This window comes from Athene noctua, chromosome Z, assembly GCF_965140245.1.
Source record: "Athene noctua chromosome Z, bAthNoc1.hap1.1, whole genome shotgun sequence".
In the NCBI taxonomy this organism is placed as follows: Eukaryota; Metazoa; Chordata; class Aves; order Strigiformes; family Strigidae; genus Athene; species Athene noctua.
This window is the reverse complement of record NC_134077.1, coordinates 55,284,111-55,297,057: the sequence shown is the minus strand read 5'-3', so window position 1 is coordinate 55,297,057 and position 12,947 is coordinate 55,284,111. Positions and strand designations below refer to the sequence as shown.

The following is a 12,947-nucleotide window of genomic DNA, read 5'->3' as shown; positions in this document are numbered from 1 at the left end:
ACCAACATTTACAGTAATTTCCTATTTTTTCAAAGTAGATATGGAACACTAATGCCAAACTCAGGTTTGTGGGTTTTTTTTTTAAATATTCAGCATAGGACAATACTTCCATAAATGTGTTTTTTATTCAAGAATATGGAAACTTACTGTTTGTCTATGAGAGAATACCAAGAATCTTTTTTACCAAAGAAAGAGGGTTGCTCACATCTAACTATGAATTTAGTAAATGTAAGTATAAAACTAAAATTGATGAGCTATGAACATTGGCTAGCAATGATACTTACAAGAACATTAAATTAAACTACTAAAAGAGGAAAGACAACTGGTGACAACAACACGCAGAATTAAGAGGCCAACTGTATGTTGTTCAACAAGGCCAACACTGGGTCCTGCAGCTGGGTCACAACAACCCCATGCAACACTACAGGCTTGGGGAGGAGTGGCTGGAAAGCTGCTCAGCAGGAAAGGACCTGGGGATGTTGGTCAACAGCCGCCTGAACAGGAGCCAGCAGTGTGCCCAGGTGGCCGAGAAGGCCAATGGCATCCTGGCTTGTGTCAGCAACAGCGTGGCCAGCAGGGACAGGGAAGGGATCTGACCCCTGTACTCGGCACTGGGGAGGCTACACCTTGATTACTGTGTTCAGTTTTGGGCCCCTCACTACAAGACATTGAGGTGCTGGAGTGTGTCCAGAGAAGGTCAACAAAGCTAGTGAAGGGTCTGGAGAACAAGAGTTATGTGGAGTGACTGAGGGAACTGGGGTTGTTTAGCCTGGAGAAAAGGGGGCTGAAGGGAGACCTTATCCCTCTCTACAACTACCTGAAAGGAGGTTGTAGTTAGGTGGGTGTTGGTCTCTTCTCCCAGGTAAAAAGTGATGGGACAAGAGGAAATGGCCTCAAATAGCACCGGGGGTGGGGTATGGATTTAGATTGCATATTAGGGAAAGTTTCTGCACTGAAAGGATTGTCAAGCATTGGAACAGACTGCCCAGGGAAGTGGTTGAGTCACCAGCCCTGGAGGTATTTAAAAGACATGTAAATGTGGCCCTTAAGGTGGTGGCACTTTGGTGGTGGACTTGGCAGTGCTAGGTTAATGGTTGGACTTCATGGTCTCGAGGGTCTTTTCCAATCCAAATGATTCTGTGGTTCTGTGATTCTAAATAAAAGCAATATTTTAATACCTACCAAAAGTTTTAGAATAATATATTTATATCCAATTGGAAGACTTAAATCATACATTTCTATGATGTCACAGAAATATCTCTCTCAAAAAAAAGAGTGAGCAAGCAAACAATTAATTGCCTAAAGCAGACATTTTCAAGGTGAGATAAATTTAGCAAGAATCAGGAAGAAATTCTAGTTTAAGTTCTAGTTTGTTAAAAATGGGAAATGAGAAAGAGCACTTAGATTTTTTTGTTCTTCTTAGATATTTTTAGTATAGCTTGATTTATGGAGAATTTGTCTTTAGAACAGTTTAATTATCACATACACTTTGGAACTTTTACTGTACCTTTTTTTGTTAGCCCTTATAAATGCTGCAGCATCGTGTACTATGTATTAAATATTTCACTTGCACAAATACACTGTTCACCAGTTTAAAGAACCCCCAAAATTTCTACAACCTACCAATGTGTCCACCTCCAATGGTGTAAGTCTTCCCAGATCCTGTCTGTCCATATGCAAACACTGTAGCATTGTATCCCTCAGTCAAAGACACTAGAAGAGGCTTAATGCAAACAGTATAAACTTCTTCTTGGGTTGAGTTTTTGCCAAATACAAAATCAAAAGTGAAGACACGGTCTTTCCCAATGATGATTTGTTGTGTATTTGGGACTAATCTCACACACACTTGGTGGTTATGAAGTACTTCCTTGGAAAGCAAAGGTCTGATTCGAACTGCAACTTTAACCGGGATCTCCTCCATGCCAGACTCCATCCCTGTGCTCCTCACTCTGTATTCACATAGTCAACAAGAAATCTGTTACCACTCCTGTGTTCACCTCACTTGCACTTGTCTGCAACTAAGAAAAAAAGTTTTCCACATTATATAATAGCAATTAATTTCTTGCTGAAGTAGAAAGCTGACATTTCCAAAAGAATACATAATCACCATTACACTCTTGAAAAGTACCTGATATAAAAGCAGCTATATTAATAACTGTTAAATCAATTCATTAATTTTGACTGTTTAATTTCCAAGCTAGTGGACTTATTCTCAAGTCTGAAAGTTGCCTGATTTGGTATTTGAACATAATGCAGCCATATGAAGAAACAATATCCTAAGAGCTTGTTAATGAACACTGTTGATAAAGCTTATGCTTACAATGAATCTTCTAATTTTCCTATTCTTGCATTCATGCTGCTCAGGCAACATAAATCAGTCAATCAAAACCTTTTTCTCCAAAAGTGTTTGCATATACACACAGGTGTTGTAAATTCTCTTCCACATGTTAAGTGCCAAGCATCTGTAACTCGGCAAGCACAGAGAAAACAGCTGTTACCTACAAAGGAGGTGTGATTTTAAATGTATCTAATTACTATACATAAAGGATTCCTCTGATTTTAATCTGCATCTTTAAGCACGTATGTAATTATTTTTTATTAATTATATATTTTAGCAACCATTGTTCCTTATACTGCCCCCTGCATATTCATTCTTACAGCATAAGCACTATTCAGTAGCACAACTGTAAGTATCAAGGAGTAGCCTTTCTTTACAGCTGTCTTCCATGACCATTCAAAAACCCTCACGGGTACTGCTGGATCCCAAACACATCGCTGTTTGGGGTTTTTTTGCTGATTCTAAGAATCTTCGCAGTGCAAGGGAAAGTTTGCTGAACTTTCTGCTTGCTGAACTCCCACTCATTGCCTTTAAGAAAGCTGTATCGCCAAACTGGCAGAACTCATCAGCTAAGTGCCCCAAATTGAAGTTTGCTGGAAACAAACAACTTTAAACTGTTGTTGTGGTTGCGAAGAGAAGAGCTTTCTCATGTCGTTGTATTCCATTTAGTTTGAGAACCTGGCCATCCATCCAGAGCTAAGAAACTATTGGAAGTTGAAAAAAAAAAAAGCCCCCATGTTATTCACTGAACAGAAGTAAAAGAAAGCAGCAAAACATGAGACTGAAATCAGACTCCTATCATAAAGGACATGGTGATCAGAAACAGCTATATATACTTACCAGCTACAGATTCAAACCACATTTGATCTATTTCTAGTTTTATTTATCCAAGTGCATTATTTTTATCCCCTAACAATTACTGGTTTAAAGCACTGACATTGCCCCCTCCCTTTTAAAATTAAATAAAAATTAAACCGTCACAGGGGAAAAAAAAAAAGAAAAAAAAAAAAAAGAGAAAGCGTGAAATTCTACTCACTAATCCATAAAAGACTGTGGGAATATGACATAGGTATATACGAGAGCTACAGAAATACTCTGGTGTCGGATACACCTTGTTCTTGGCTGCCAGAAAGCACGAACAAGTAACACTGGAAGGCTTTTTGCCGGCAGGGGTATTTTGAGAGCGCGCCAGTAGATCTTCCACGTTTTCCGTGTCTCGCAGTGCACCTTTTACTCCAAACCTGAAAGGAGCTGGGAGAGGGATCGCGCCTGGGTCTCGGGAGCCACCGGGGGCCGCGGAATCCAGACGCCCGGGACAGCGGGGCCGCGGAACCCCGCTCAGGGCTCCAGAGCGGGCCGCCGTCCCGCGGCTCCCGCTCCGCGTCACCGGCGGCTGCCGCCGGGCCCGGGCGGAGGGGCGCGGCAGGGAGGTCGGCGGGCGGCGGCGGGCGGCGGCGGGTCTCTCCCCGTTGTTTACGGCGCCTCGCTAGGCAACGGCGGCACCGCCCGGCGCCGGCCCCGCGGCAGAGCGGCGCCGCCTCGCGCCCCGCGGCCCACAGCGCCCCCTGGCAGCGGGAGGCGGGCGGCGCGGCGGGCGGGGCTCACGCGCGGCACCCCGCCGCGAAGGGGCGGGCACGCCCCGCGCTCCGCGCCGGCGCAGGCAGCAAGGGGCAGCGCATCAGCGGGGCCCGGTGTGCGAACGCGTGCGTGAACACAGACACAGACCTCGGAGCGTGAGTAACAAACCTCTGTTAACACAAGTCATCCAGCAAAGCTTACACAGTTTGTCACCGCAACAGAAAGGTTCAGAGGAAAAAAAAAAACAAGCAAGTAGCGAATACATCATCGGAAAATAAGCATTTCACTTAGCAGTTCCAAAGGCGTACGTGACAAACCATCATATGAAAAGACTAACGTGATTCAAAAGATAATGCATCGATGCTATAGCTATCAGACCGGACTTAGTAATATATACACCGTACGCGGTGAAACGGAGTATCTTTCATCTCCTCCCTATGATCCCTCGCATAGTCCCACAGATGATAATCGAGTAAGACTGCATTGATCTTTTCACGCATGTCCTGACCCTTCTTCTCATAGAGCTCCAGCAGGTGCTGACAAATCAATGCACAACACCAAATGGAACAGCCACGGATCTCTACTTCCTCTTTATCTCCAGATTGGAAAATTGTTCCTGCAGGACACAAGAGACAGCAATCCAATTACATTCAAGAGACAGAAGCCCCAGGACAGCCTGAATTTGCCTTTCCTCCCCTCCTCCCCGCACACTTAGTCTAGAACTGCTGTTTTCATGACTTATACTGCCACTGCTAACAACGTTGCTATACATTTTCTAATGATTAATTTTGCCTAGGCACTTGTAAGTTTACCTCCCATTCAGTTATAACAACATCCTGTATTCTAATAAAGTGGTTTAAGAAAAGAACAGCTGTTTGGGTTATACTACACATTACATGACTATTTCTTTGCTTGTGGAAACAAAAAAGATAGTCAAACATAATTCCAATAGTATACTTTCTGCTAGGATAACTCTAAGACTTAGGAATTAAAACCCAAAAAGCTATATATATAAAAACATAAAGGCACCCATTTATCTGAATGACTTCGATGGTAATGTCCTTATCTGGATTCGTGAAAAAGATGAATTGTCTACATGATCTATTTAATATATTATAAGTAGCTCAGACAGAATCTATTGTATAGTCACTTCCTAGCTCAAGTGGAATCCATTGTACAGCATTAAAGGAAAAACCTACTAAAGCCTTAGGCCACAAGCAGTGAACTTATGCTGAACTTAGTTACATGAAGGAGGCCCCGAGACCGATGCATCCTAAGAAAAATAAGGTAGCCACATCTGTCAGCATAAGCTGCAGCCTCAAGATAAGGAACAGCCATCTAAGAGATAGAAAAAGGATCCAATAAGGAACAAGGTGACTCCAAACCCAAATATTACTATTGGACCAAACTGCTGTGTGAGGGGAAGGGAACTTAGACTGTAAGGGTATAATTGCCCAGAGATTTCTTTCTTCAAGGTCCTTCTCCGGAGGCACCCTGCTCAAGCTGTTTTTCTGATGTACCCTCTGAATGAATTATTTTTATAAGATTTGATGCCTGACACTCTGCTGTGGGAAACCTAAGGTAAAGAAGTTTACCTATATAGGTGTATCTATAGATTTGTTACATATATATAAATGGCCATTCTGTTAAGATTCATGGATGACTGCATTCATCTGTTTATCCTGCTGGGTAATTTTAAAATTGCATAATAGCAGTCCTATCTCTAAATCCAATCATTTTACAGTGGAAAGGGATTGGTTTATGTTTTTATTCACTGACGTTCATAGTTAATGAGTACTGGAAGATGGAACCATGCTTAAAAACAAGACTCTAGTCTTACGCAATTAAGCTCATTTAAAGCAATCTTTTTTTTTTTCTAATGGATGGTTTCATCAATCAAACCTCAAAAATCACAACTATACTCATGCTGAAAAGTGATTTTGGCAACAGCAGCCCTTCAGAAACTCAGAAATCACCGGGCTTAGAGTCTCTGTAATCCTTCCCTTATCAATATTTAATCCAAGAAACAGATCTTTATAAAAACATAACCTTAAAATCTCATTCAAGATCACTGCTAGAAAGTAAGTTTCTTCCTGTTCCCTCATCACTACATAAGACGACCTTGTTCCCTGGAGAAAAAAAAATACACATAACCCTTACATGGACAAAACATTAAATTTTAAAAGTAGCTTTAGTCTACAATATCAAGAGGTAAGATTACTTGATGTTATTAAGGGAGAAACAAACCTTCACGTAGTTTCTTCATTAGTTCTTCAGAATACTTCATTGCTTTTAAGTGAACAAGAACTTGAGGGATTCTGTAGTCAGCAAATATAGTCAGAGTAGAAATGTCATCAAAAAAGCCATCTCCTTTGCCTTCTAATACACTCCACGTATCAGCCACAAGTATTTGAGCCCGTTTGTAGAAAGACACCTTTTTTTTCTGATGAAAGAAATTTATGAATTATTTAAGTGCCTGAAAGATGAATAATTACAACAAGTTACATGTACAGAGACAGGCAAGAATGACATTGTTCTATTAAGCTATCATTCAGTTAAGCAAATATATTAGTTAACTAAAACAGAATAAAAGTGCAACACTTAAACACCTTAAAATCCAAACACTATCATACCACAAACAAATATCATATGGAATGCTCATAAATGAAAGAAAAATATAACAGAAGTCACAGCAGTGGAATGAAAATAGTTTAGATTCTGCCTGGATCTCAGAACACATTAATGTTGGTTTACTTCCACTTGGCAAACACTGTAGTTGAAGTCCAGCAAACATTAGTTCTTTCAGAAACCCTGGAGTTCATCCAACCTTTTATTTCAAGGAGAGAAGTGTAAAAGGCATATATTAGACAATTAAAACATTTCATTAATTAATTTACCTGTTAAGGAAACAAATTTTAGTGAAAACTTCAGTGAATGCTCCTCTATGTTGTTGTGTAGTGTATCTTGCAAGTTAAAGAGAAAAATTAATTCCAGGTGTATTCACAAATATGAGATTTTCTAAAATGCTATGCATGGTTCTATTTTTGTCATAAACTTTTTTGCTGGTGCTAATCCTGCAAAGATTCACATGCTTTTGTGGCTATTCACAAGGGAAAAATCTAAAGATATGCTACAATCTGTATGTTGTTGAGGTTTTTACTTTATGATGAACACAATGCGTGAACATAAATCTGCCTCTTTAAGAAAAAATGTGTTAATGGGTTGTGGTTTTTTACTCCCTTTATAGCTAGATGAGATTTACGACCTTTGATAATGTGCATTAAACAACAGGCGACTGAAATGGCTGGTCTGAAATATAAGTAGGTGGAGATTCGATTTCTCTCCAGTTTTATTCTGCCACCCTTCGTATCACCACAATTTACAAATGACATTTTTTAAGCTAATTTAATTTTACTTTATTGCCAGGACGCTACAATTACTCCTGAGAGCAAAGCATATTTTTGTCATTAAATGCTGTTCTCCAAAAACACTGAAAACAATATGTCCGACTATGTTTCACAGACCAACTGCGGCCAAACATCCTGAAAACTCTTTCACTGTGATTCATTCTATACTTGACATAGATCCACAAACTTAGTCCTAGAGAGCATACACGATTTTGTATGTTAAATAATAAAACACCATTTGAAACATCACAACAGAAAGTAAATAATTAATAGACCAAATCCCATCATAGCTCTACTGCTAGATAATGGAAACCAAGGACATCGCACTTTTATAGCATTAAGATTTTTCCAATATAGTAAAGAACAGATAGTCTCCAGTGCCACACCATTTTGCAAGAGCAGAGTACAGGAGAATTCAAATGGAACTTTTCATCTCATGCTGCAATGTAGTTTGGAAGAAAAATAATGTCTGGGACTTTTCACTGAGCTGATGAATTTACAATTTCATTGTTTCCATTATTAATTTTTATGCTGCACAGAGCTTCAGAAATTTATGAAAAATCCTCAGTATGAAAAAGGCATTAGGCATTTCTAGTAAATTTTCCCACCATTCTTTTCAACAGAAAGCAAGGAAAGCATGAGGTGGATGATACTATGTCTCAAAGATAGTATCATTTGTCCAGGAATAGAACATTTTACCAGATGGCAATACAACTACACTTTTTTCCCACAACAGCCTCACTCTTCAGAAAAAGCTACCCTATATAGTGAGACTTGTGTCTCCTCTCCATTACAATGAGCCAGTATCAGGATATATAACTAATTATGACCTATTATGATTATGATATTAAAAGAAGGAGTATTGCATTGGCAATAGCACAGCTAGTAAAAAAAAAAAAAAAAAAAGAACAGGAGGATCATGCAATTTTACCACTTCAGCCCCAGGTGATGGGAAATAAAAGATACATATACACAATGTCAATGACTGGAAGCTTGGAAAGGACTCCGCTGTGTCTATGTCCGAATATGAAAACCCTGATATGCAAGTATAACATCATCTAAAATTTAAATTTCTGTCAGGATTAAAATTCAGCATAGCATCTGAATATGAACTATCCACCCAAGGACAACAAGGTTTCAGGAACTTTGGCTTTGATTTGCAATTCACTTTTCAGAATCAAAAGAAAACTGGCAATTTCTATAATACAGTCAGTAATGTGTAATTATGAAAAATATCTTGTGTGTTTGGAAGAACATACAGCCAAAGAACTGTGTTAAATTTAGAAGTTCCCCTGGAAGGTCAGAACATAGGAGAGCTGTGGTAATCTGTGATAGTATGATTCTACTGTAGAATTTTTTATAATCATACATATTTCTACTATGGAGAATTACTGAAAAACACTGGTTTGCTATTAGATATCTCACCACCTTTTCAGTTCCCTGTGGCCCTTTATTGAAGGCAAAAGTCTTACTTGTGAGAGCTCAACCTGCTGCCATAGAAAGGATGTTGATAATGTGATCCATGTCACCTCACATTAGTGAGTGCTAACACCAATATTTTTTTTTTTTTTAAACAACAAATGACTACATTATTTCACCCACCTTCAAAATACACATCTTGCTTAGCGAAAGCTGAAAAACTATCTCAGTGCTTACAGTCTGGAATAATTTTTAAAACATCTTTTCATTCTGCAGTCTGCTGCTGCTTTTAAGGAGACCTGCCTTACAAAGCACTTAGCATGATCTCATGAAAGACATTACATCAATGAATACAGTCACTATAAAGATAAGAAAAGGCTCTATTTATTAAAAAGGAAATATTTTTTGAGTAAAGTGATAATTACTTTATATGTAAAAAATCCCCCCAAAATCAAACCAGTAGCTTCAAAGATTAGTTAGAAAGAACCTCTGATTTTTCACGCAAACATGTCTTGCTTCATAGCAGGACACAAAGGAATATAAAATCGTGCCACCTGCTGAAGGGCAGATTTAAGTGATAAACGCAATAGGTTCAAAGTTCCAGGAAGTTACCTTGAAAAAGAGCACAGACCTTAGTACAGGCTACACTGTTACTAGAATAAAGTCTTCTGGACATAATGCCCTAACAGCTGAATACTGCTGTGGATGGACCTGAGCACAGGAGCAGCTACATTTGTCACTGACACTAAACAAAGATCATGCCTGCGTAGGCAAAACCAGAGACAAAGAAAATACCAGATTGTCTCTGTTTACTTTCCATCAGATTCTTTCAGGGAAACAACTCCAAAAAGTTTCAGTGTACTGTCAACCCTGACAGAACTATGGGTGACTTCTGGCCTACAGTCATTCATGCAACACCTGTTGAATCAACAACACTTACAGTGTGGATTCCCAGTAGTTGCACACTTTCACAACTCTACTGGAGTTTCATTTCCTTCATTAGCTGTAGAGATCCTCAAGGTAAAGGAAGAGAGAGAGAGATGGGGGAGGGGGCTTGGTGGCAAATCAAGAAAAAAAAAGGAAAAAAGATTCTCATTTTTCAGACATTATCTCCAATATTATACATTCATAAGGAGTATAAAGAAGTCACGATCTAATTGGAAACTTGGAGTGTATCAAAATAAATTACAACAAAGTGATGAAGACATAGACAGTGTATGACAAAAAATTACTCCTCTGGGGAAAAAGTGACTCTTGTAATTAGAAATACATTCCTAAGTAGTTATGGACTTAAGACAGTCAAGATTGTTTTACTGTTAATGGTTTTGTTTTCAGAGGTTTAGACTGATAAGAGAAATAAAATCTCAGTAATTTTACCCCAGCTTAACAAAAAAGGTATACCATGGTCCAAGAAACTTCTTCCCTGTCTGTATGACTCATAGCAATTTACATAATTAAGATCAACTGCTTCAAAGTCTGATTTTCCTTTCATTATACAGACCAATACTTTCACGGCTTTGACGCAAAAATGTTTTTTTACAAAGAGTAATTTTCCTTCCTATTTCCCTTGAATTTTACTTTTGAATACAATGAATTCCACAAAAACATTTCTGGTCACCTTCTGTTTCCTGGATTAAAAATTCCAACAATTCACAAATATTAGATGAATTCTGAACTGACTATCCTCTCAGAAAAAATTACACTGACAACCTATGAGCTATCTTTTAAAGTTGCAATCAATAAGGGATAAATTCTTATTATAAGAAATTCAATGTTAGAACTAGCTTACCTCAAATACAGCTTCATCTCTGTAAGAAGGAAAATTCTCCAGTACTAGACGTAGTAGTTTCTGAGCACTTTTCTCACTCTTTTTAACACAGGTGAGGAAGGAGCCTCCAAACTTCTCTAATAGTACTGTTCCGCTTTCATTCAACACCCGATGTCTTTCTTCAATCAAAGGTATGGGCACTTCTGTGTCAGAGCGAAATACGTGCCTGACTTGGTCAAGCGTCATAGTGGCAAAATATGAGGCACTGGTAATAGGTATTCCTTCAGAAAAGTAAAAAAAAGATGTTTAGGCTATCATAACATATCCTGAGACCTAATGCAGTGGCCTGCTACAAGTGAGAGCATTTATACAGTAAGATCTAAAGAGTATCAAGTCTTAAAATCACCTGAGTGTTCAGTGATAAACCGCACTCACATAGCTGCTTAAAACTAAATTTCTGTTTGCACACAGTGCTACCTTCTACAGTTAATAATTTCCAACATGCAACCACAGAACCTTTCTAACTTTTTTTATATGTAATTTTTCCCAACTGCTTAGTCATCATCTTTGAGAGTGGTGTTTATCTAGCAAACTAGCAAATAAAGTTAGCATATGGTTAGTATATAGTCAGCATAGCCTTGTTTTGCCTTTGCTCCTAACCATGTTGTGCATTCACAAAAATTATCTTAATGCAAACCTTCTCTTTAATTTACAAACAAATATATAGGAAATTAATTAAAAATTCCATCTATACCTACAAATAATTGGGGGGGGGGGGGGGGAATGACAGCAACAAGAATGACCACTAAAATACTGGTTTTGGAGGCATATGGGGTTTCAGACTTACTGAAGCCACTTTGATACTAGAAGATTCTCAGTTTAGGCCTCATTTTCTCTTTTGTCATGGAAAATACGCAATTAATCTTAAAAACACAGGTGAAATAAAAAAGTCACGAACGGCTGGCTACAGACATTCTTTAAAATGTTTTTAACGGAAAGGGGATAACCAAATTAGAGCCGCAAGCTATGCAGTTTCAGTACAAGGTATTATTAAAGCACTTCCAGTTACCTCCCCCAAGCTCTAGGGGACGGTCTGCACATCCAGATTTATCAGCACAGCAAGCAACAGTTTGCAGAAAGGGCTCCTGTTTCTGAGGCACCTCTTCTATCTTGTACTCATCGCTCAGTTTCTAACGCCCCACCCGCCCCTCCCGGCTGCTCGCCGGGGGCTCGCAGGCCGCCGGACGAGGCAAAGCCAGGCCCGGCACAGCCCCCGGCTCCGGTGGCGGGGGAAGCCCCCTCCTCTTACGCTTACTAACCGTCGTCAAGGGCCCTGTTGACGGCGGCACAGAGGGACCAGTAGCCGCTGTACGTTCTACCCTTGTACTTCACCAGGTACTTCTGCTCCTCTCGCTCGGACCAGAAGGAGAAGTTGAGGGTGTCCACAAGGAACACCCAGCCCACGGCCTCCTCGCTGGCGGTCTGGGGGTTCAGCTCGTGGAGGGTCTTCCACCCCGCCAACCCGAACTCCTCCGCCGAGGCTTTGTCAAACAAACTCTCCGCCACCCGCCGCACCTCCTCCTCGTCCACAGACACATCTTTGCTGTGGGCGGCTATAAACCTGGCGGACTCCAGGGGGCACGGGAACTCCATGCTCGGCGGCCTCCCTGTGGGCAGGAAACACGTACGCTTTCAAGGACAGCCCCTCCGTCCTGCCCCCGCCTCGTCCGGTCTGGTCGGGCGCCGGCCCCGGCCCCGGCCAGCCAGCCGAGCACCGACGGGAAGCAGCTCGGCGGCAGGCGGGCCCCGCACCCCGCCAGGCTCCGGCGCTCCGCACTCACCGCCGCCGGGGAACGCGGCCGCCCCTCAGGCCCTGCCCGTGCTGCCGCCGCCGCGCACTGCGCAGGCGCGCGGGCGGGGGCCGGGGCGTACACCGCGGCGGGCCCCGCGCGAAGCGGCCCCGGTGTGTCCGTCGCCGCAGGCCGCGTGGCACGCGCGGGGAAGGGCGCCCTCCGCAAGGCCGGGGCCTCCCGCCCGCGGCTCCCACGCGGGGAGGCAGCCTTTACAGAGTAGCCCCGCGTGGGACACACGGGTGCCGCCCGCGCGGCGGAGCCGGTCCCGACCTGGGCACTGTGAGGCGGCTGTTGGGGGCGGCAGGCGAGGCGGAGCGAGGACGCGCGCTGACCCCAAACCTGCGAGCCGGCCCGTGGCGCATCCTGAATAACGCACACTTGTTCCAAGAAAACCCGCGGACATCCTGCCGGGGGGGGACAGCGCACATACAAAACTTCTTGATAAGGAAGTTTTCCGAAAGATCCACGTCGTTGAAAGAAAAAAGTTTGCATATTGGTACTTGTGGAGCTTTCCACCCGATTTAAAAAAACCCCACCAAACAAACACCACCATCCTTCTGCACATTGCACAAATTGGGAGCACA

General features: G+C 41.7%; 2 protein-coding genes across 2 annotated transcripts in view; both read right to left on the bottom strand.

Annotated features, from left to right (window-relative positions):
- Positions 1 to 2,200, bottom strand: part of KIF27 (kinesin family member 27) — a 32,061-nt gene extending 29,861 nt beyond the window's left edge. Inside the window, exon 1 of the mRNA XM_074933161.1 lies at positions 1,624 to 2,200. Coding sequence (XP_074789262.1) covers positions 1,624 to 1,933 — 310 coding nt within the window. The 5' untranslated portion in view covers positions 1,934 to 2,200. The remainder of the gene's footprint in view (positions 1 to 1,623) is intronic.
- A 1,871-nt stretch (positions 2,201 to 4,071) lies between these two features.
- QNG1 (Q-nucleotide N-glycosylase 1) lies at positions 4,072 to 12,403 on the bottom strand. Its single transcript, XM_074932171.1, has 5 exons — positions 12,352 to 12,403; positions 11,830 to 12,177; positions 10,532 to 10,791; positions 6,164 to 6,359; positions 4,072 to 4,532 (listed from the first exon to the last, which is right to left on the bottom strand). The coding sequence occupies exons 2-5, from the start codon at positions 12,161 to 12,163 to the stop codon at positions 4,300 to 4,302; spliced, it is 1,023 nt and encodes a 340-aa protein (XP_074788272.1). The 5' UTR covers positions 12,164 to 12,177; positions 12,352 to 12,403; the 3' UTR covers positions 4,072 to 4,299.
- Positions 12,404 to 12,947: the final 544 nt, after the last annotated feature.